General features: G+C 48.2%; 1 protein-coding gene and 1 pseudogene across 1 annotated transcript; both read right to left on the bottom strand.

Moving 5' to 3' along the window:
- Positions 1-795: 795 nt before the first annotated feature.
- On the bottom strand, positions 796-1,968 carry LOC147118869 (uncharacterized). The gene has a single exon (XM_085984647.1). The coding sequence runs from the start codon at positions 1,710-1,712 to the stop codon at positions 897-899; it is 816 nt and encodes a 271-aa protein (XP_085840773.1). The 5' UTR covers positions 1,713-1,968; the 3' UTR covers positions 796-896.
- A 572-nt stretch (positions 1,969-2,540) lies between these two features.
- On the bottom strand, positions 2,541-23,093 carry LOC147118868 (uncharacterized; annotated as a pseudogene).
- Between the last annotated feature and the right edge of the window lie 334 nt (positions 23,094-23,427).

The raw sequence follows: 23,427 nt of genomic DNA, 5'->3' as shown, positions 1-23,427 counted from the left end.
ACGAGCCCCAACCACTAACCCCAATCCTAACCAATAACTACTAGCCCCAACCACTAACCCCAATCCTAACCAATAACCAAACCACTAACCCCAATCCTAACCAATAACTACTAGCCCCAACCACTAACCCCAATCCTAACCAATAACCACTAGCCCCAACCACTAACCCCAATCCTACACCTTAACCCGAGCCCCTGACCAAGGATTATTTACAGGGATCAATGGAGGAGCTAAAGACCTGATAAAGGAAGTATTTGAAACAATTATCTTGATTAAAGAAATAGTGCAAGGTATGTTAGTAACAAGAGATTAAATCAAAGAGACCATCAAAATCAGCAATGACAATTACAAAGTTCAGAACATTTCTAAGGCTGTCACATGCAGTATGTGTGGAGTTTTTTTTTTAATCGGATCCAAGAGATGTTAAATGATACAGAAAATAACAGATTTCAAAACTTATGCAAGGTAGTTCTGTAAAGGGGCGGTTCAAAGGAATTTCAGATGAGTGTAAAGTGAGACACTGCAGTTCAGTCTATGGCACCCACAAGCCGTGTACACAAATGGAACAAGTTTGGGGTTTGATGTGGTAGATGGTGAGCTAGATGAGAACTGAAATAATCCAGAGTAAGAAAAGGCCCAAAAATGGAACAGTCAGTAACAGAACATCAATTAGTCTCCTCTTATCATGGAGAAATCAAATATTAGACATACTGTGTGTTTGAAACAAAGCTGATTTATTTAATATTTGTCCAGAATATTAATCTCAAGCCCAGTTATTCTAGTTATTAACATCAGCAGAAACAAAGCCCAATTGCCAGAGTGACCATGGTTCAGTCCTGGATGTGATTAACAGCAGCAATAACAGCAGAATCCAACCTCTGCAATCACTGGTGAACTCACTGGTGTCTCAGCAGAGTGCATGACTGAGTGAATCCTTTCCCACACATGGAGCAGGTGAATGGCCTCTCCCCAGTGTGAACTTGCTGGTGATTAAGCAGGTTAGACTTCCAAGTGAAAACCTTCCCACAATAAGAGCAGGTGAAAGATCGCTCCTCAGTGTGAACTCGCTGGTGTCTCAGCAGAGTGCATGACTGAGCGAATCCCTTCCTACACACGGAGCAGGTGAATGGTCTCTCCCCAGTGTGAGTGCGTTGGTGGGTCAGCAGGTCGCTTGTGTTTTTAAAGCTCTTCTCACAGTCAGAACATCTAAATGGTCTCTTAACAGTGCGAACAAGTTGGTGAGTCAGAAGATGGGATGATTGAGTGAATCCCTTCCCACACACAGAGCAGGTGAATGGTCTCTCCCCAGTATGAACTCTCTGGTGTATCTGGAGCTTGGATAACTCTGCGAATCCCTTCCCATACACCGAGCAGGAGAACGGTTTCTCCCCAGTGTGAACTCGCTGGTGTCTATGGAGGCTGGATGACTGAGTGAATCCCTTCCCACATTCAATACACGTGAACGGCCTCTCCCCAGTGTGAACTCGCTGGTGTATCTGGAGCTTGGATAACTCTGCGAATCCCTTCCCACACACGGAGCAAGTGAACGGTCTCTCCCCGGTGTGAATGCACCGATGAGTTTCCAGCTTGGATGGATAATTGAATCCCTTCCCACAGTCCCTACATTTCCACGGTTTCTCCATGGTGTGGGTGTCCTTGTGTCTCTCCAGGTTGGACGAACGGTTGAAGCCTCGTCCACACACAGAACACATGTACGGTTTCTCCCCGCTGTGAATGGTGCGATGTTTTTTCAGGCTGTGTAACAGTCAGTGCACTGGAACACTCTCACTCGGGTGTGTGTGTCTCGGTGCTTTTCCGGTCACACTGATGTTTGAAATCTTTTCCCACAGACAGAACAGACAAACATTTCTCCTTCCACATTCAAAGGCCGATGATATTCAGGTCCTGATGAATGCGGTGACTGTCAGATCTTGATGTGATGTTTGGTTTGAGTTTCCCATCTGTAAATCCTCCCCTTCCAATACCCTGTAAAAGGAGTTTACAAAAGCCATCACTGTAAGTACAGGATAGAAATTCAGAACAGACAATTCTAGTTTCTATGGAACATTCTTTCCTATCTTGTTCCCCCAAAGCTGTAAATCCCCGTCCCACACACTCTCCCTCCTCCCTGTGCTGAAATCCAAACCCATCGCACCATCTCCAACATTTCTTTCCTCCACTCCCAGTTTTCCCCCTCCCTCTGCTCTGGTTGGGTTCAGTTCTCCACCCGTTGTGTGCAGAGTGAGAATAAAATCAATGAGTCAATGATTGTCTCTACTGGTCACTGGGACCCTGAAGCCCCGCCCACTCTTTGTTCCTGTACCAAGATGGCTGCGCATGCGCCGTGCTGCAGGTGGAACTGGTCCGTCTTCGCTCCACCAAGATGGCAGCGCGTAAATGATGAGGGGCTTTGATCAAGCAAGTAGGGAGAAACTGTTCACTCTGGCAAGTGGGTCGGTAACCAAAGGTCACAGATTTAAAATAGTTGCTAAATGAACTAGAGGAAAATTAGGAGAATTGTTTTCACACAGAGGGTTGTTAAGATCTGGAACGCACCATCTGAAAGGATGCTGGAGTCAGGTTCCACAGGAACTTTCAAACAGTAATTGGACATGTACTTGAAGAGGACTAGTTTGCAGAGTTCTGGGGATAAAGCTGGGGTTTGGGACTAAATTGGACAGCTCTTTCAAAGAGCCGGCACAGACACGATGGGCCAAATCACCTCCTTCTGTGCTGTTAGATTCTATGATCAGTGTGAACACACTGGTGTCTCTTAAGGCTCTTAGAGCTGTTAAAGCTCTTCCCACAGTCTGAGCATTTAAAGGGTCTCGCGTCAGTGTGAACAAGTTGGTGTGACAGGAGGGTGGATGGCTGAGTGAATCCCTTCCCACACACAGAGCAGGTGAATGGCCTCTCACCAGTGTGGAGGAGCTGGTGTCTCTTCAGCTACCCAGAGCTTTTAAAGATCTTTCCACAGTCAGAACATTTAAAGGGTTTCTCGTCAGTGTGAACTCGCTGATGTGCGAGCAGGTTGGAGGGCTGAACGAATCCCTTCCCACACACAGAGCAGGTGAGCGGTCTCTCCCCAGTGTGTAGGTTTTGGTGCCTCTTCAGCTCCCCGGAGCTTTTAAAGCTCTTTCCACAGTCAGAACATTTAAAGGGGTTCTCTCCAGTGTGAACAAGCTGATGTGCCAGCAGGTGGGATGACTCAGTGAATCCCTTCCCACATACGGAGCAGATGAATGGCCTCTCCCCAGTGTTAACTCACTTGTGTCTCTTCAGCTCCCCGAAGCTTTTAAAGCTCTTCCCACAGTCAGAACATTTAAAGGGTCTCTCATCAGTGTGAACAAGCTGGTGTTCCTTCAGATCCCTGGCGCTTTTAAAGTTCTTCCCACAGTCAGAACACTGAAATGGTCTCTCATCAGTGTGAACAAGCTGGTGTTTCTTCAGTTCCCCGGGGCTTTTAAAGCTCTTCCCACAGTCAGAACACTGAAATGGTTTCTCGTCAGTGTGAACAAGCTGGTGTGTTTGCAGGTGGGATGAACAAACAAATTCCTCTCCACACACGGAGCAGGTGAATGGACAGTCCCTGGTGTGACTGTGCCATTGAACTTCTATTGCAGACGGGGAACTGAATCCCTTCCTGCCGTCCCCACCTTTACCCGGTTTCTCCCTGGTGTGACGGTGCACGTCTCACCAGGTCAGGCGATCGGCTGAATCCGCGTCCACACACCGAACACGTGTACGGTCTGTCATCGCTGCGATCGCTGCTTTCTTCTTCCATGTGCAAAGGCCGATGATATTCAGGTCCGGATGAATCGAGTGACTCTGTCAGATCTTGACGTGATGTTTGGTCTGAGCTTCCCGCCTGTAAGTGCTCCACTTCTATAACCCTGTAAATTGAGATCAGAAAAGGATCAGAGGCAAACTGTTGTTTAACTTTCCCCTTTCCGAACCTAGGGGCAGTGAAGCTGATTTTCAGGCCCCAGCTGCTGCACAGGTTGGTTGAAAGGATCAGCAGTAATGGCGGCTGCAATACCCACAAGCCCCAGCGCTCCAGAAAGCGCTCTGTTGATGCTGAGTCCCGCGCATGTGCTGATGGCCCCCACACTCTCCCTCCTGCTCCACAATCGCCCGTCCCGATCAGTCCACAATGCGCATGCTCAGCGCACAATACCCCACGGTTGGAACATCGGGCGCACATGTGAAGCCGCAACATCTGGTACGCGTGCACGGCTCAGGTGGGGGCGAGTCGGTGTTTCGCCTCAGCCGCCAGGGAGGTGCGCATGTGCAGGATGACCCAACATTCTTCCTGTCAGCAATCACTCCCTCGTTTCTTTAATAAAAACAGAAAATGCTGGAAATAATCAGCAGGTCAGGCAGCATCTGTGGAAAGAGAAACAGAGTTAATGTTTCAGGTCGATGACCTGTCGTCAGAACTGCTTGTTCTTTAGTGTCAGCCAGTGGCTCAGTTGGTAGCACTCTCGCCTCTGAGGCATAAGGTTGTGGGTTCAAGTCCCACTCCAGAGACTTGAGCACAAAAATCTAGGCTGACACTCCAGTGCAATACTGAGGGAGTGCGGCACTGTCGGAGGTGCCGTCTTTCAGATGAAACGTTCAACTGAGGCCCTGTCTGCTCTCTCAGGTGGATGTAAAAGATCCCATGGCACAATTTGAAGAAAGAAAGACTTGCATTTATATAGTGCCTTTCATGACCACCAGATGTCTTGAAGTGCTTTACAGCCAATGAAGTACTACAATGAAGTAGTCACTGTTGTAATGTGGGAAAGAGCAGGGCAGTTATCCCCAGTCTCCGAGCCAATGTTTATCTCTCAATCAACATAAAAAGATAGATCATCTGGTCATTATCACATTGCTGTTTGTGGGAGCTTGCTTGCTGTGTGCTAATTGACTGCCGCATTTCTTACATTACAACAGTGACTACACTTCAAAAGTACTTAATTGGCTGTAAAACACTTTGGGATGTTCAGTGGTGGTGAAAGGCGCTATATAAATGCAAGTCTTTCTTTCTTCACTAGTCTTACCAGCGACCTCTTCTAGCTGACGGTTGATTGACATTACAAGAGGATTTGAGTACAGGATAAAGAAGTCTTACTGCAATTATATCGGGCCTTGGTGAGACCACACCTGGAGCACTGTGTACAGTTCTGGTCTCCTTACCTAAGGAAGGATATACTTGCCACAGAGGGAGTGCAATGAAGGTTCACGAGATTGATTCCTGGGATGGCGGGACTGTCGTATGAGAAGAGATCGAGTAAACTAGGCTTGAATTCAGAAGAATGAGAGGGGATCTCATTGAAGCATACAAAATTATTACAGGGCTTGATAGGGTGGATGCTGGGAGAATGTTTCCCTTGGCTGGGGAGTCTAGAACCAGGGGCCACAGCCTCAGGATAAAGGGTCGGCCATTCAGGACTGAGATGAGAAGACATTTCTTCACACAGAGGGTGGTGAATCTTTGGAATTCTCTACCCCAGAGGGCTGTGGAGGCTCAGTCATTGGGTATATTCAAAACAGAAGTCGATAGATTTCTGACCAGTAAGGGCATCAAGGGACATGGTGATAGGGCTGGTGAATGGAGTTGAGGCAGAAGATCAGCCATGATCTCATTTAATGGTGGAGCAACTTGAGGGGCCGAATGGCCCTCTCCTGCTCCTATGTAAAGAACTAGATGTAATATCTCCAAGTTTGCAGATGCCACAAAGCTGGGTGGGCATGTGTGCTGTGAGGAGGGTGTCGAGAAACTCCAGTATGATTTGGACAGGTTGGGTGATTGGGCAGATGCAGTATAATGTGGATAAATGTGAGGTTATCCACATTGGTGGCAAAAACAGGAAGAAAGATTATTATCTGAACGGCAATAGATTGGGAGAAGGGGAAGTGCAAAGAGACCTGGGTGTCCTTGTGCACCAGTCGCTGAAGGTAAGCATGCAGGTGCAGCAGGCGGTTAAGAAGGCAAATGGTATGTTGGCCTTTGTAGCGAGAAGGTTCGAGTACAGGAACAAGGATGTCTTGCTGCAGTTGTACAGGGCCTTGGTGAGACCACAACTTGAGTATTGTGTGCAGTTTTGGTCGCCTTATCTGAGGAAGGATGTTCTTGCCATGGAGGGAGTGCAGCGAAGATTCACCAGACTGATACCTGGGATGGCAGGAATGATGTATGAGGAGAGATTGGGTCGATTGGGCTTATACTCTCTGGAGTTTAGAAGAATGAGAGGGGATCTCATTGAAACTTATAAAATCCTAACAGGACTAGACAGACTAGATGCAGGAAAGATGTTCCCGATGGTCGGGGAGTCCAGAACCCGGGGTCATAGTCTAATTATAAGGGGTAAGCCATTTAGGACAGCGATGAGGAGGAATTTCTTCACCCAGACAGTGGTGAACCTGTGGAATTCTCTACCACAGAAGGCAGTTGAGGCCAGTACATTAAATATATTCAAGAAGGAGTTAGATATATTTCTTAAGGCGAAAGGGATCAAGGGATATGGGGAGAAGGCAGGGACAGGGTACTGAGTTTGGATGATCAGCCATGATCTCATTGAATGGCGGAGCAGGCTCGAGGGGCCGAATGGCTGACTCCTGCTCCTATCTTCTATGTTTCTATGGTTATCCCTGAATTAACGTAACAAAATGATAGATTATAAGAACATAAGAACATAAGAAGTCGGAGCAGGAGTAGGCCATACGGCCCCTCGGGCCTGCTCCGCCATTCAATGGGATCATGGCTGATCCGAACCTAGACTCATGTCCACTTCCCTGCCCGTTCCCCATAACCCTTGATTCCCTTATCAGCTAGGAAACTGTCTATCTCCGTTTTAAATTTATTTGATGTTGCAGCTTCCACAGCTCTCTGGGGTAGCAAATTCCATAGATTTACTACCCTCTGAGTGAAGAAGTTTCTCCTCATCTCAGTTTTGAAATGGCAGCCCCTTATTCTAAGATTATGCCCCCTAGTTCTAGTCTCACCCATCAGTGGAAACATCCTCCCCGATTATCAGATTGCTGTTTGTGGGAGCTTGCTGTGCGCTAATTGACTGCTGCGTTTCTTACATTACAACAGTGACAACACTTCAAAAGTACTTTCTTGGCTTTAAAGTGCTTTGGGACATCCGGTGGTGGTGAAAGGCGCTATATAAATGCAAGTCTTTCTTCCTTCACTGGTCTCACCAGCGACCTCTGCTGGCTGACGGTTGATTGACAGCCGAGAGTCCGCACATGCGCAGGCGGGACGGCGGTTTCGGCCGAGTCCGGCACAGCGACCCCTCCCGGTCACCAAGGGTAATAACCGCGCATGCCCAGAGTAGACCAACCCCCTTCCCCCACTCAGAGCTGTGCCTGCGCACTAGGATCCTGTCGGATGGAGTCGGCGCAGGGCAGATGCTGGTAATCCGAAATAACAACAGAAAATGCTGGACAAACTCAGCAGGTCAGGCAACATCCGTGGAGAGAAATTAAAGTTGACGTTTCGGTTCAAATGAACCGTTTTTCAAAACTGGAAAGGAAATAAAATAGATCGAAGGCAGGGCTGCGATAGAACAAAAGAGAAGTAAAGAGACATTAAGAGGTATTCGAAACCAGACGAGATGGTGATAGGACAGAGGAGACAAAGATGGCTCAGATTAGGTGTGAAGTGTACTGGCAGGATGAGAGACAGCTGCCATGTGGGAGAGAGAAAAAAAAGGAAAGGGGGGGAAGGGAAAACCCAAAACAAAGGGGTGGAAAAAATATATATAAGTAAAAATGTAATAGGGGCCGAGGTTATGATCTGAAATTGTTGAACTCGATATTGAGTCCAGAAGGCTGCAAAGTGCTGAATCGGAAGACGAGGTGCTGTTCCTCGAGCTTACGTTGAGCTTCCATGGAACAATGCAAGAGCCCAAGGACGGTGAGGTCCGAGTGGGAATGGAGCGGTGAATTAAAATGACAGGTGACCGGAAGCTCGGGGTCGCCCTTACGGACTGAACGGAGGTGTTCCACAAAGCGGTCACCCAATCTGCGTTTGGTCTCCCCAATGTAGAGGAGACCGCAACGTGAGCAGCGAATACAGTATACTAGATTGCAAGAAGTACAAGTAAATTGCTGTAAAAGGCCACTGGGACTCTGAAGCCCCGCCCACTCCCTGTTCCTGTACCAAGATGGCCGCGCATGCGCTGTGCTCCAGGTGGAACCAGCCTATCTTTCCTCCACCAAGATGGTGGCGCATAGCCCGGGCCTGTCACCGAGAAAAAGCCTCATCGCTGCCGCCCAGTGGAACACAGACCGGGCCGCTGAATCTCATTCGGGCCTCAGGCCATTCTCCAAGTTTATAAACCCTGCGGCGCGGCCTACCCGCAGTTTATTAATCTCACGACCCCACTCCCGCCAACCTGCAGCTCCGCCCGGCGACCGCGCGAGGCTTTCTTTGTAAAGTCGGTGAGGGACACGTGACCCGGGCCCACGGCCGGATTGACGGGAGCTCGGACCAATAGGGGGCGAGCGGGGCGGGGCTGGAGGAGCGAGCCGGCGGCGGGTCCTCCAACCAATCGGGGAGCCCGAGGGGTGGGACTTGTAGTGTATGTGCCTTTAAGAGCCCCATATGTGCTGTAATGCCGGTAATGGCCACTCGGGCTATATAAGCCTGTATATTGTGTTATATCCGTTAGTACCCCTCCAGACTTTGCTTAGTAAACACCTATGAACCAACTCCTGTCTTCAGTGTCTCTATCAACACACGGACACTACAGTGGCGATGAAGTGGAAACGGACTTACCTACAATTCGGCAGCACCTCAAGGACATCGATTCCTCTGGCGTACAGAAGAATCAAGAAGTGAAAGAAGCTGTTGTTTCACCAGCTGGCCAAGCTGGTGGCAAGTACTGCGGTAATCCTTCCTGGGCATCAGGCTGGGGCTCCAGCGGCTGGCTCTACAGCTGGGCCAAGCAGCGAAATCGGAGGCAAGCAATAACAGACGGGGAGGGAGCACTCGGGAGACGGCCGCGGCTGCAAGCAGGTCGGCGTTCAGGCCTAGAGAGAAAGTCCGGCGGGAACGAGTCTCCAACTGTAAATAAATAAATAAATAAAAAAAGAACGGAAACCGCGGGAAACAGCGTTGTCATCGGCAGCAGCGGCGGGAAAGCGCGGGAAGCGCCATATCTTTTCTGCAGAAAAGAAAGAAAAGCGCGGGAAGCGCCATATCTTTTCTAAGATGCCTAATTCTGGCAATATTGATGCTTTTGATAACGAGATAGAGGATTGGACCACATATGTGGAAAGAGTGGAGGTATATTGCACCGCAAATGGAATAGATGAAGAGAAAAAAGCTTCAGTACTTCTGGATCTAATGGGTGCAGGCCGAAATGGCCTCTATCTGCACTGTGGGGTTTCTGTGATTCTGTGATTCTGTGAAAGACATACAAACTGTTACGAAACTTAATCACTCCAGCCGAACCGATGGACAAGAATTTTAAGGAGATTGTTGATACCCTACACTGCCAATTCGAGGCAGGACTGGCAGATTCTCTGCGAGACAAATTCATCTGTGGTCTCCTGAGTGTAGGAACACAAAAAAGGCTATTTTCTGAGAAAGATTTAACACTGGACAAGGCTTTCAGTGCAAGAGGAGCTGCAGAGATACAGCAAAGGCCACAGGACTTCGGCACCCATGAAATGACACAGGGTTTCGAGAGATGTTATCGCTGCGGCAGATCCACCCATGACCAGAGGGACTGCTGGTTCAAGGACAAAGCATGCAGGCAATGCGGAAAGATGGGACACATTCCACGTGTGTGCCGATCTGGAAACAAAAAATCCACTAACAGGAAAAGAATCAATAAGGAAAAGCACAGAAAGCTACAAATGATGACGGACAGTAGCTCCGAAGACCAGAAGATCCAAAGATGTGCGGGTTAGGTTGATTGGCTATGATAAATTGACCCTTAGTGTTAGGGGGGATTAAATACGTGGGGTTACGGGGATAGGGTGGGATATGTGTTGGTGTAGGGGTTACGGGGATCGGGTGGGATATGTGTCGGTGCAGGCTCGATGGGCCGAAATGGCCTCTATCTGCACTGTGGGGTTTCTGTGATTCTGATTTGAAGAGCGATAGCGACTCCAGGAACAAGAGACTAAGCTCTCTCAAATTACATAATGTAATTGCCAAAGAAGATTACCAGACCATTTGGGTTACCCTCACAATAGCAGGGTCCCCAGTGAAAATGGAGCTAGATACAGGATCAGCTCTGACCGTCATAAATGGACGGGATTACGAGCGGCTATTTCCGCATATACCTTTAAAAGACACATCCATTATTTTGAAAACATATACGGGGCAGAAAGTATACCCCAAAGGAAAAATAAGGGTGCCTGTTGTATACAACGGCAAGGAAATACAGAAGTTGTATTTATACGTTCTACAAGATGGTGGTCCACCGCTGTTGGGACGTGAATGGATCAGGAAAATACGTTTAGACTGGCACTCCATTCAGGCACTGACGGTGACCAGTAAGAAAAAAAATGATGATGACGTCATACCTGAACGATTAAAAGACATCTTGGCCAACGCCAAAGAAGTGTTTCAAGAGAAACTAGGAACCTTGAAAGGCATCACCACCTCAATAAAAGTGGAAGATGCAGCAATTCCCAAGTTTTTTAAGGCAAGACCGGTGCCATACGCAATTCGTCCAGCAGTCGAGGCAGAGCTGGAGAATTTGGAAAAGGCAGGCGTATTATCTAAAATAGATTGGAGCGAGTGGGCAACACCCATCATCCCAGTCATGAAGAAAGCATTGAAGAATGATAAATCTGAAGAACAGAGAAAAATTCGCATCTGTGGAGACTTCAAGGTGACTGTAAACCCAGTCCTTCACACGGTACAGTATCCTCTTCCGAGGATAGAAGATATTTTCGCCTCACTATCCGGAGGGAAACGTTTCACCAAAATTGACTTGGAACAGGCATATCTACAGATGGAGGTTGAAGAGGCCTCTAAAAAATCTCACGATAAATACACACAAAGGTCTGTACCAGTACAATCGACTGGTTTTCGGAGTAGCATCCGCTCCAGCTATCTGGCAAAGAGCTATGGAGCAAGTCCTCCAAGGGATTCCGGGGACTCAATGCTACCTAGACGACATCCTTGTAACAGGAGAAAACGACAACGAGCACCTTGCCAATTTAGAGCAGGTGCTCACTAGGCTGAGAGAACGGGGCCTACGAGCAAATCGCCCCAAGTGCGAATTTTTCTGAAATCAAATATCATATTGTGGCCACTGTAATGAAATCTGTTTGTTCTTGCCTGTATTCGTTTTGCACTCATGTATATTACCCTCCCCCACACGGTGTATAGTTTCACTTCCTCTTTCCTGACTAACCTGTATGACTCATTCCTGCGAGCCAGTCAGTGTGTTGAGATGTTAGCTCTGATCTTAGTGATTAAAAGCCAACTTGTTAAAGTCTATAACTTCTAGTTTTGTGGTTATTGAAGGCACATCAATTTTAATCACTAAAGAATACTAGGATGGATCGACTCCTAAAACCAGAGCGTCTGGACTTGGATCCACATTCTGCTGAAGCATCAAATCAATTTGGACACTGGCTCAAATGCTTCGAACTTTTCGCGAGGGCCTCATCCGCTAGCGAGGTAGATAAACTGAGTCTACTGACTACTCGCATTAATCATCGGATTTATTCGTTCATCCGGGACGCCACCTCTTACACGGAGGCCATCACTATCCTGAAGGCCCAATACCAGAGGCCAGTAAATGAAGTGTACACCAGACATCTGCTGGCTACACGCAGGCAGCGACCTGAGGAATCAATGGACGATTTCTTACAGGGCCTAAAGGACTTGGTCCGGGACTGTAACTGCAAGGCCGTGACGGCCAACGTGTACTCTGACGAATTGGTCCACGATTCATTCATCACAGGCCTCAAATCGAATTATATCCGGGAGGTGCAAAGCAACCCAATTTCTCCCCCTTGTTGTCAAAGTAGTGTGTGGCCTCCTTATTCTTCCCATCAAAACACACCACCTCACACTGATCTATAGTGAAATTCATTTGCCAATTACACACCCATTCTGAAATTTATTAATGTCTTCTTGCATTTTGTCTCCCTCAGTATTAACTCTACCTCCCAATTTGGTGTCATTGACAAACTTTGAAATTGTTCTTCTGATTCCCGAGTCCAAATCGTTTATGTAAATGGTGAACAACAGTGATCCCAGCACTGATCCCCGTGGAACACCACTTCCCACCTTTTGCCCGTCTGAGTAGCTGCTCCCAACCCCTTCTCTCTGTTTTCTGTTTTGTAACCAGCTTGCTATCCATAAACAGTATGTAAGAGCGACAAGATGACCCAGGTCAGGCCGTGTGGAGTGAAGGGCCAGGCAGCAGAATGGATGGAAAGCTGGCTACAAAACAGAAATCAGAGGGTTGGAGTTAAGGGAAGTTTGTTGTGATCTTTCCATCCATTCTGCTGCCTGGCCCTTGACTCCACAGGGCCTGACTGTGGTCATCTTGTAGACCGTACATACTGCAGACACAGTGCACCAGTGGTGGAGGGGGTGGATATTGAGTCCTGTGGCAGGGGCGCTGATGAAGTGGATTTCTCTGTCCGTGAGTTTTGAGGCATCGCTAGTGGCGTTTTTCACCACTTTCCACCTTTAAATAAACCTTGCTGCCAGTTTATTAAAGCCACTAACAGCGGCTCGGTTGGGACACACTAATAAATGAGGCCTTCTTTCCCTCACAATGACAGGCCTGAACCCGAGTTAGAAAACATTTAGTAATTAAACCAGACTGGGCGGGGCCTGAGGTGCGAGTTAGTAACGGAAAATTGGTGGCCAGCGTACTTCACACCAGGGCTGAGGACCTGGGGACTCGGGTTTCTGTATCATTTATTGATTCATTTGTTTATTGCCCAATCTCAAGCAGACTGGCGGGTCATCTTGCTGTCCAGCGGAGGCGAGGTTCGCCAATGGAGGGCTCTCTATGCGGGGGTCCTTCCCTGCACCATTGGGGATCTGGGGTGGAGACTGTTGCAGGGAGCTGTCGTGTGCAAAAGTTTTTAAGCTCCTTTCCGGACTCCAGGGCCAGATGTGATATTTGCGGCCTAGAGGAGTCCATGGGCCGTGTATATATTCAGTGTGAGAGGTTGCAGCCCCTGTATAGTTACCTGAAGGGGCTGCTCCTCAACTCTTGGTTACACTTTAGCCCCACGCTCCTAATCTTTGCCCGCCCGGTATGGAGGGAGGTGGGTAAGTCGGAGGATCTTCTCCTGGACCTGCTCTTGGGCCTGGTGAAAACAGTAATTTACAGTCATAGAGTTTTACAGCACAGAAAGAGGCCCTTCGGCCCATCGTGTCTGCGCCGCCCATCCATCCCTGCCCAGTCTAATCCCATTTTCCAGCATTTGGTCCATAGCCTTGTATGCTATGGCATTTCAAGTGCTCATCCAAATGCTTCTTGAATGTTGTGAGGGTTCCTGCCTCTACCACCCTTTCAGGCAGTGAGTTCCAGATTCCAACCACCCTCTGGGTGAAAAAGTTCCTCCTCAAATCCCCTCTAAATCTCCTGCCCCTTACCCTGAATCTATGCCCCCTTGTTATTGACCCCCCTACTAAGGGGAAAAGTTCCTCTTTATCTACCCTATCTATGCCCCTCATCATTTTGTACACCTCAATCAGGTCCCCCCTCAGCCTTCTTTGCTCCAAGGAAAACAACCCCAGCCTGTTTAGTCTTTCTTCATAGCTGAGGCGCTCCATCCCAGGTAACATCCTGGTGAATCTTCTCTGCACCCTCTCCAAAGCAATCACATCCTTCCTATAGTGAGGCGACCAGAACTGCACACAGTACTCCAGCTGTGGCCTCACCAGCGTTTTGTACAGCTCCATCATAACCTCCCTGCTCTTATATTCTATGCCTCGGCTAATGAAGGCAAGTATCCCATATGCCTTTTTAACCACCTTATCTACCTGTTCTGCTGCCTTCAGGGATCTATGTACATGTACACCAAGGTCCCTCTGACCCTCTGTACTTCCTAGGGTCCTACCACTCATTGTGTATTCCCTTGCCTTATTTGTCCATCCAAAATGCATCACCTCGCACTTTTCAGGGTTAAATTCCATTTGCCACTTTTCCGCCCATCTGACCAACCCGTTTATATCGTCCTGTAGCCTGAGGTTTTCCTCCTCGCAATTTACCACCCCACCAATTTTCGTGTCATCTGCGAACTTACTGATCATACCGTTTACATTCTCATCCAAATCATTTATGTAGATCACAAACAACAAGGGACCCAGCACCGATCCCTGAGGTACCCCACTGGACACAGGCTTCCAGTCACAAAAGCAACCTTCGACCATCACCCTCTGCCTCCTGCCACTCAGCCAGTTTAGGATCCAACGCGCCAAGGCACCCTGGATCCCATGGGCTCTTACCTTCTTGACCAGTCTCCTATGCGGGACTTTGTCAAAAGCTTTACTGAAGTCCATGTAAACCACATCCACAGCATTTCCCTCATCCACCCCCCTAGTCACCCCCTCGAAAAATTCAATCAGATTTGTCAGACATGATTTACCCTTGACAAAGCTATGCTGACTATCCCCAATTAATCCTTGCCTCTCCAAGTGGAGACTAATTTTGTCCCTCAGAATTTTTTCCAATAATTTCCCTACCACAGATGTTAGGCTCACTGGCCTGTAATTCCCTGGTTTATCCCTGCTACCCTTCTTGTATAATGGTACTACATTAGCTGTTCTCCAGTCCTCTGGTACATCCCCTGTGGCCAGAGAGGATCTGAAAATTTGTGTCAGAGCCCCTGCAATCTCCTCCTTTGCCTCCCACAGCAGCCTGGGATACATCTCGTCCGGGCCTGGGGATTTATCCACTTTTTGGCCTGCTAAAACCGCTAGCACCTCCTCCCTCTCGATGCTAATATGTTCAAGTGTGTCACAGTCCCATTGCCCGATTTTTATGTCTGCATCGTCTCTCTCCATAGTGAACACAGATGCAAAAAATTCATTTAAAACCCCGCCTACATCATCTGGCTCTACACACAGATTGCCACTTTGGTCCCTAATGGGCCCTACCCTTTCCCTGGTTATCCTCTTGCCCTTAATATACTTATAAAACATCTTAGGATTTTCCTTTATTTTGCTCGCCAGTGTTATTTCATGGCCCCTCCTCTCCCTCCTAATTTCTTTTTTAAGTATGCCCCTGCACTTTTTATACTCCTCTAGGGCTTCTTCCGTCTTTAGTCTTTTGTAACTGCCAAAAGCCCCCCTTTTATTTCTAATGCATTTTTGTATATCCCTTGTCATCCAAGGTTCCCTTTGCTTGTTGGTCCCCCCCTTGACCTTTACAGGAACATGTTGGCATTGTACTCTATTTCCCTTCTGAAAGTCTCCCACTGTTTTGATGTGGATTTTCCTATAAGTAGCTGCTCCCATTCCACTTTGGCCAGATCCTGCCTTATCATATTAAAATCGGCCTTCCCCCAATTTAGAACCCTTATTTCCGGGCCGTCTCTGTCTTTTTCCATGACCACCTTAAATCTCACCGAATTATGGTCACTGTCGCCAAAATGCTCTCCTACTGACACTTCCACCACTTGCCCGGCAACATTCCCCAGAATTAGGTCCAGTATCGCCCCCTCTCTTGTAGGACTTTCTACATGTCGGCTCAAAAAGCTCTCCTGGATGCACTTTAAGAATTCTGCACCCTCAAAACCTTTCACACTCTGACTATCCCAATAAATATTGGGGAAGTTGAAATCCCCCACTATTATTACCCTATTATTTTCGCACTTTTCTGAGATTTGCCTACATATCTGTTCCTCTATCTCCCCCTGACTGTTTGGGGGCCTATAGTACACTCCCAGCAAAGTGCTTGCCCCCTTTCTGTTTTTAAATTCTACCCATATGGCCTCATTAGAGGAACCCGCTAATATATCATCCCTCCTTACAGCAGTAACTGACTCCTTAATTAATATTGCAACACCCCCTCCCCTTTTACACCCCCCTCTGTCTCGCCTGAAGATTCTATACCCCGGAATATTGAGCTTCCAGTCCTGACCCTCCCTCAACCATGTCTCTGTGATAGCAACAATATCGTACTCCCATGTGTTCAACAACAACTTCAGTTCATCCACCTTATTTGCAAGACTCCTTGCATTAAAATAAATGCCTTCCAGCCCTGCCATATTCCCTTTTGCCTTCACATATTTGCTCTGCCTTGTTTTTTTCTCTGTATTTGGCTGTAAATCACCCCCTGCTATAGCTCCACTCTGTACCCCATCCCCCTGCCAAGTTAGTTGAAACCCCCCCCAGCAGTGCTAGCAAACCTCCCCGCAAGGATATTGGTTCCCCTCTGGTTCAGGTGTAAACCGTCCGACTTGTACAAGTCCCACCTTTCCCAGAAGCAGACCCAGTGATCCAGGAAACTAAAGCCCTCCCCCCTGCACCATCCCTTTAGCCACGCATTCATCTGTTCTATCTTCCCATTCCTATACTCACTAGCACGTGGCACCGGGAGTAATCCAGAGATTACAACCTTTGAGGTTCTGCTCTTTAATCCTTCACCTAGCTCCCTAAATTCTTGCTGCAGGACCTCATCCCTCTTTTTACCTATGTCGTTGGTACCAATGTGGACCACGACCTCTGGCTGTTCACCCTCCCCCTCCAGAATGCCCTGCAGCCGCTCAGTGATATCCTTGACCCTGGCACCAGGGAGGCAACAAACCATCCTGGATTCACGTCTACAGCCACAGAAACGCCTATCTGTTCCCCTTACTATAGAATCCCCTACCACTATTGCTCTCCCACTCTTTTTCCCCCCTTCCTGGGCAGCAGGAGCACCCCCAGTGCCAGGAAGTTGGCTGCTGCTGCCTTCCCCTGGTGAGTCATTCCCCTCAACAGTATCCAAATCGGTATACCTGTTTGAGAGGGGAATGGTCACAGGGGTCTCCTGCACTACCTGCCTGCTTCTATTGCTCCTCCTGGTGGTCACCCATTTCCTATCTTCCTGTGCAGCCCTTCCCTGCGGTGTGACCAACTCACTAAACGTGTTATCCACGAACCCCTCAGCATCGTGAATGCTCAACAACCCATCCACCCGCAGCTCCAGCGCCTCAATGCGGTTTGCTAGTAGCTGCAGATGGATGCATCTCTGGCACACATGGTCATCAGGGGCACCGGGGTCCCTGAATTCCCACATAGGGCAAGAGGAGCATATCACGGGGCTGTGCTCACCTGGCATGACCTTCCCTTTACTTAATTTAAATTAATTTACTATCACCAATTAAAAATATCTCTAAGGCGCTTGTATAGTCTACCAACAGTCCCTGCTACACCAGAAAAGACCCTAGTAACTATAAACTACAGAGTTTAAGTTTAAAAAAGAGAAATACTCACCAACCAATCACTTACCTGCTCCCTGGTGCCGTCACACTCTGATTACTTTTTACCTCTCTCCTCTGCTGTTGATTTGGTCGGGCCTCGGTCTTCGCGCCGGTTTTTATACCGGGCTCACCTCCTCTCTGCTGCCGCTGCTCCCTGGAACTGGTCGGGCCTCGGTCTTCGCGCCGGTTTTTATACTGGGCTCACCTCCTCTCTGCTGCCGCTGCTCCCTGGAGCTGGTCGGGCCTCGGTCTTCGCGCCGGTTTTTATACCGGGCTCACCTCCTCTCTGCTGCCGCTGCTCCCTGGAACTGGTCGGGCCTCGGTCTTCGCGCCGGTTTTTATACCGGGCTCACCTCCGCTCTGCTGCCGCTGCTCCCTGGAACTGGTCGGGCCTCGGTCTTCGCGCCGGTTTTTATACCGGGCTCACCTCCTCTCTGCTGCCGCTGCTCCCTGGAACTTGTAGATCCAGGATAGGCAGGGCCCATGGGGGGTCACTCTGGCTGCCTGCCTCTCTCCTGTGGTCTTGTCCCTGCCCGGGCGGCCCTGGAGAGGGAGCAGGCGGTGGCCACTGGTTCACTTGATACCTTCCTCGACCGGTGGGCACAGAAGGTATCAAGAGACGATAATCGATCCTCACAATCACATTGTGATGTAATTATTATTTGTGTGTGTGTCACAAATATATTTCTTCTATTTTGATACAAAAGCTCTACTAGACATGTTAAACTACTAGTTATTCAATCAGGGTTGCAGCTGCTGAAAGGTTGACTGCACTGAGGTTTGTGGCCAGAGCTGGCAGACGTGTTGTTCTGAAGTCTGATGTCTCACACCTGAAGAGTCTGTTTATGTCGTGTTGTAATGACCTTTTTCTGTTGCCTGGTGTCAGAAATAGAAATCGAAGGGAGATGATGGCCCAGAAATTCAGGTCTCCACGGGTGAGTACGCACGGGGTCCTCACCCGTAGGCCCGATGGAAGTGCCAGTTCCCTGCATGCACTGCGCTTGCGCGGGAAACCGGCACTTCCATTCCTCTGAAAGAAGAGGTTCAGAGGCCGAACGCGTGCGCGGGGGAGGCTGCGCGTGCGCATCAAACTTTGTTTTGTTTTTTTAAAACAGGTTTTCCCGGGAGGGTAAGCCTGCAGAATTTAGAAATATAAAAAGCAGGCGTAAGGCCTGCTTTTTACAAGGTAAGTAGTGAATTAATTAAAATGAAAACATTTTTTCCACAGGTTTATTATTTTCAAATACTTTAAAGCAAGGTAAGTTGATTTTTAGCCCCGTTAAAATAATTTTATTTTATTTTCAAAAATTTAAATTGTTTAAAAGTTATTTCATCATGTAATTTATAGTTTATTTAAAAAATGTGATTTAAAAAAAATGTATTTGAAGATTTAGTGCTATTTTGGGGCCGTAGTATTTATAAGTCTTGACAGCACTTCCTGTCAGACTTATGAAAGGAGCATTCCCTGCTCCGATTGGCTCCCCGTGGCCCACGTGATCCCAGGGGATGCATCGAATTAACTGCACCCCGGGACATGCAAGCACTGCGCGCCGGCAGCTGGACCAGGCCCCGGATCGGAATCCCACGGGAGCCCAGAGCTCAACGGCCGGCGCGCAAGGTAAGTGCAGATCGGGGGCTTACACCAGCAGGAAGCCACCGACCCGAATTTCTGGGCCAATGCCTCACTCTGTTAATCAACTCGTTGACACATTTCCATGCATTTCCTTTCTTAATTTACAAAGATCACAACTCCATTAGTGAACAATGGATTGCCAGTCTGCCACTTTTTAGTGGGGCTTGAAAGGATTCACTGTGAAGCTACACCTGCCCATCTGTCTGTGTGTCAGTGTGTTTGGATTGTGTTAGACAACAGTCCTAATATCTCGCCTACATCCATTACAATTTTTGAAATGTTAGATTGTACTTGGAAGAAGTTGAGTTTGAATCTGACAATTCTGAAATTGGGAGCTGTTAATGATTTCTGTTTTTCATGTAACTATATAGTGATGTGATCAGTCAAAGCAAATTAAAAGATGCTGCTATTTACTGAACACAACTGAATAATTCTACAAGGATGCTATCACAGTCTTCCTCAGTATTAACTACACCCCCCAATTTCGTGTCATCTGCAAATTTTGAAATTGTACTTCTGATTCCCAAGTCCAAATCATTCATGTAAATGGTGAACAACAGTGGTCCCAGCACCGATCCCCGTGGAACACCACTTCCCACCTTCCGCCCGTCTGAGTAAATACCTTTAACTCATCCCGTCACTATAACTGGACTTGTCTCCATTCCCGTGCCGAGGGGCTTACTGTACCAGACGGGAGGGGCAACATTTGGGGACTCTCGATTCTCCACCAATTCCCATTCCCCTTTCTTGCGGATAATGGAGGTGCCACTGTGTGTAATGTGCAAGTCAGTAAGAATTGTCAGCGAGGATTAATCAGCACTTTCTAATTGGAGATGTTCATCAGTGGAACCTTTCAGACACTGAATTGTAGATTTTATACCAAAGATTAATTTAGGATTGAAGTAAAAGTTCATAATTTTATTGTAAAATAATTCAGGGACTTTCATCAGAAATTAAGGGGAAAGATCAGACAGCAGTTCTTAAACAAACACTGCAGCCCCGACAACTCAATCAGCTATATATCCAGAATATTAAACTCCAGCCCAGTTATAGGGGTTATTAATATCAGCAGAAACAAACCCCAACTGTCAGAATGAACATGGTTCAGTCCTGGATGTAATTAAGAGCAGAATTCAATCCCTGCAGTCACATGTGAAATCACTGATGTGTCAGCAGGTTAGATGATCGATTAAATCCCTTCTCACACACAGAGCAGATGAACGGCCTCTCCCCAGTGTGAACTCGCTGCTGTGTCAGCAGTTTGGATGACTGATTAAATCCCTTCTCACACACGGAGCAAGTGACCAGCCTCTCCCCAGTGTGAACTCGCTGATGTGTCTGGAGAATGCATAAGCAAGTGAATCCCTTCTCACACACGGAGCAGGTGACCAGCCTCTCCCCAGTATGACTGTGTTGATGAGTTTCCAGCTGAGACGGGTAATGGAATCCCTTCCCACAGTTCCCACATTTCCACGAATACTCCGTGGTGCGGGTGCCCTTGTGTCTCTCCAGGTTGGACAATCGGTTGAAGCCTCGTCCACACACAGAACACGTGTCCGGTTTCTCCCCACTGTGAATGGTGCGATGTTTTTTCAGGCTGTGTAACTGGTTAAAGCTCTTCCCACAGTCAGTGCACTGGAACACTCTCACTCGGGTGTGTGTGTGTCTCGGTGCTTTTCCAGTCACACTGATGTTTGAAATCTTTTCCCACAGACAGAACAGACAAACATTTCTCCTTCCACATTCAAAGGCCGATGATATTCAGGTCCTGATGAATGGAGTGACTCTGTCAGATATTAATGTGATGTTTGGTTTGAGTTTGCGGTGTGTAAATGCTGCCCTTCTCACAGCCTGTAAAAGGAGTTTACAAAAGCCATCACTGAGAGTCCAGGATAGAAATTGACAAGATTCTCTCCTCCTGGTTCCTGGCCAAGGGGGCCGCGCATGCGCCCTGCTGCCCCCTGAGCTTCTCAAGATGGCGGCCGTTACCCCGGGCCTGTCACCGGGAGAAAGCCCCGCAGCTGCCGCCCCGCTCGGGGCAAACGCCCGGCCCGGAGGCTCTTGTTCGGGGCCTGAGGCCCACCCCGGGTGTGTGTGAAGCGGATAATGTTGAGTGTTTTAATAATGGGGCCTGGGGCCACACTCGGGGTGTGAGCAACACGCGTCCCCCCGGGGTTTATTTTTTTTAATTAAACATATTTATTTAAATATGGTAGTACTTGTTACAACTCATCAATTACATAATAAATCCATTACATTCATTAGCCGCAATAAAACAAAGCCTTAAAAACAGCTTTAGGGTTAACAGTACAAATGCAGTGGTAAATTTTACAGATAAACCAACAATATTAACAGTACAGGTACCCATAGTGAAAAACAATTCCACACCAGTCCTATTGGGAATCTAGTAACTCTTTGTTTTTGCTTGGTCTTACCTGTTGTCCTTTTTTTTAAACATTCAAGTACAACAGTACTTATACAACTCATCAATTACATAGTAAATCCATTACATTCATTGACTACAATAAAAAGGATAAAGCCTCAAAACAGCTTTATGGTCAACAATATAAATACAATAATAAATTTTTACAGGTAAATCAATAATGTTTACAGTACAAACTGCCACTATTTAATAAACCAAAAACCTGTATACACCAGTCCTACTGGCATCGTTCAATCATTCGGTCATTCATTCCTCCGTTCGTTCGTTCGCTCAAGCGTAAATTCCATTGTGCATGTCTGCGTGCGTGCGTGTCATTTGTCTACCTGCGTGCATGAGTGCGTTCGTTCATCCGTCCAGACAGGCCTCACGCTCACCCAATAGGATGCCGGCCTTCATCCTGGGGAGCGAGGGCCCTTCATTCGGTCGAACGTAAGTTCCATTGTGTGTGCGTGTGTGCGTGCGTATTATTTGTGCCCACATGCGTGCGTTCACTTGAGCGTTCGTTCGTCCGTACATTGAGGAAGGCTTTAACACTAAATAAAACCGCAATATACAAAGTCCCATAACCATATCAGAAATCAATTAAAGCTTCAAGTAAACTACTTTTAACCAGAAACCCGAAACTTCAACAAAACAAGTAAATACCAGTTCTACGCCAGTCCTATTGGCACTCCAATAACTCCTCGTTTTCACTTGATGTTATCTAACCATATAATGTCATGATCCTTGTCCACAGTATTCAACCTTTCCACAGAAAAGAAGCCGACCACTTTCTCAAATCCCGTAAAAGAGGAAAACGACTACTCAAATTTCTTTCTTCTTGCTGTTATCACTCACAGGACCCAGCCATCAAGAAATTCATTATTCCTCGCTGATATTACTTTGTTTTGCCTTTTATCTTCCTTTTATTTTCCTTTCTTCCTTTTTCACTTTTATCCCGTTCTCTTTTCCCACCTTATGGCCGCTCAAGCACCATACTATAGATGGAAACAGTCTGTCTTTCCTCCACCAAAATGGCAGCGCACAAACCGGCCCCCGTCACCGAGAAAAAGCCTCATAGCTGCCACCAGATGGAGCACAGACGGGGCCGCTGGAACTCATTCGGGCCGGAGACTGTTCTTCAACTTTAGAAACCGTGCAGCATGCTCACCCACAGCATCTCCTGACTCCGCTTCTGGCGACCAGCCGCTCTGCCCTAGGCCCCCCGCCTGGGGTCCTCCGTGCTGGGCCTCCCGCCTAGGACACTCTCCTCTGGGTCTTCCACCCTGGGCCTTCTGCACTGGGCCTTCCGCACTGGTATTCCCCGTGAGCAGCCGGGGTGTGGAGCAGCCCGTTCACACAGCACCGAGCAGAGCTGAACTGCTGAGAATGTCATAGCCTCCCCCGGGGTTCATGAACCCGCTCCCTGAGCTCGGGGTGTGAGCGGCCCACCTCCCCCCGGGGTTCATGAACCCGCTCCCTGAGCTCGGGGTGTGAGCGGCCCGCGTCCCCCCGGGGTTCATGAACCCGCTCCCTGAGCTCGGGGTGTGAGCGGCCCGCGTCCCCCCGGGGTTCATGAACCCGCTCCCTGAGCTCTCTCACCTGATGTGTCAGCAGCTGCTTCCAAGGGCCGCGCATGCTCAGCTCACACTGTCCGGGTGATTGACGGGAGCTCTGGACCAATAGGAAGAGTGGGGCGGGACTGGATGACCGAGCGGGCGGCGGGTCCTCCAATCAATCGGAGTGTGTGAGGGGCGGGGCTTGACCTTTAAACCTGAACAACAGATAGATGGTGAACTGAGCATGCGCGGGAGATGCTGATTGTTAGGCAGTGTGAGCTGAGCATGCGCGGGTGTCAAGGCTGCAGCAGGTCAGTGGGAGGCGGGTTAATGAACCCCGGGGGGACGCGGGCTTCACACACCCCGAGTGCGGCCCCAGGCCCGATTATAAGAGCAGTGAACATTATCCGCTC

This window comes from Somniosus microcephalus, chromosome 4 (genome assembly GCF_052327205.1).
Source record: "Somniosus microcephalus isolate GS21.2 chromosome 4, FLI_Smic_1.0, whole genome shotgun sequence".
Classification (NCBI taxonomy): Eukaryota; Metazoa; Chordata; class Chondrichthyes; order Squaliformes; family Somniosidae; genus Somniosus; species Somniosus microcephalus.
The sequence above is the reverse complement of the archived record's forward strand: the minus strand, read 5'-3'. Positions and strand labels throughout refer to the sequence as shown.

Bases quoted from the DNA above. Each gene is read 5' to 3' on its own strand.
- LOC147118869 (XM_085984647.1), bottom strand. From the start codon at position 1,712: ATGTGTTCTGTGTGTGGACGAGGCTTCAACCGTTCGTCCAACCTGGAG.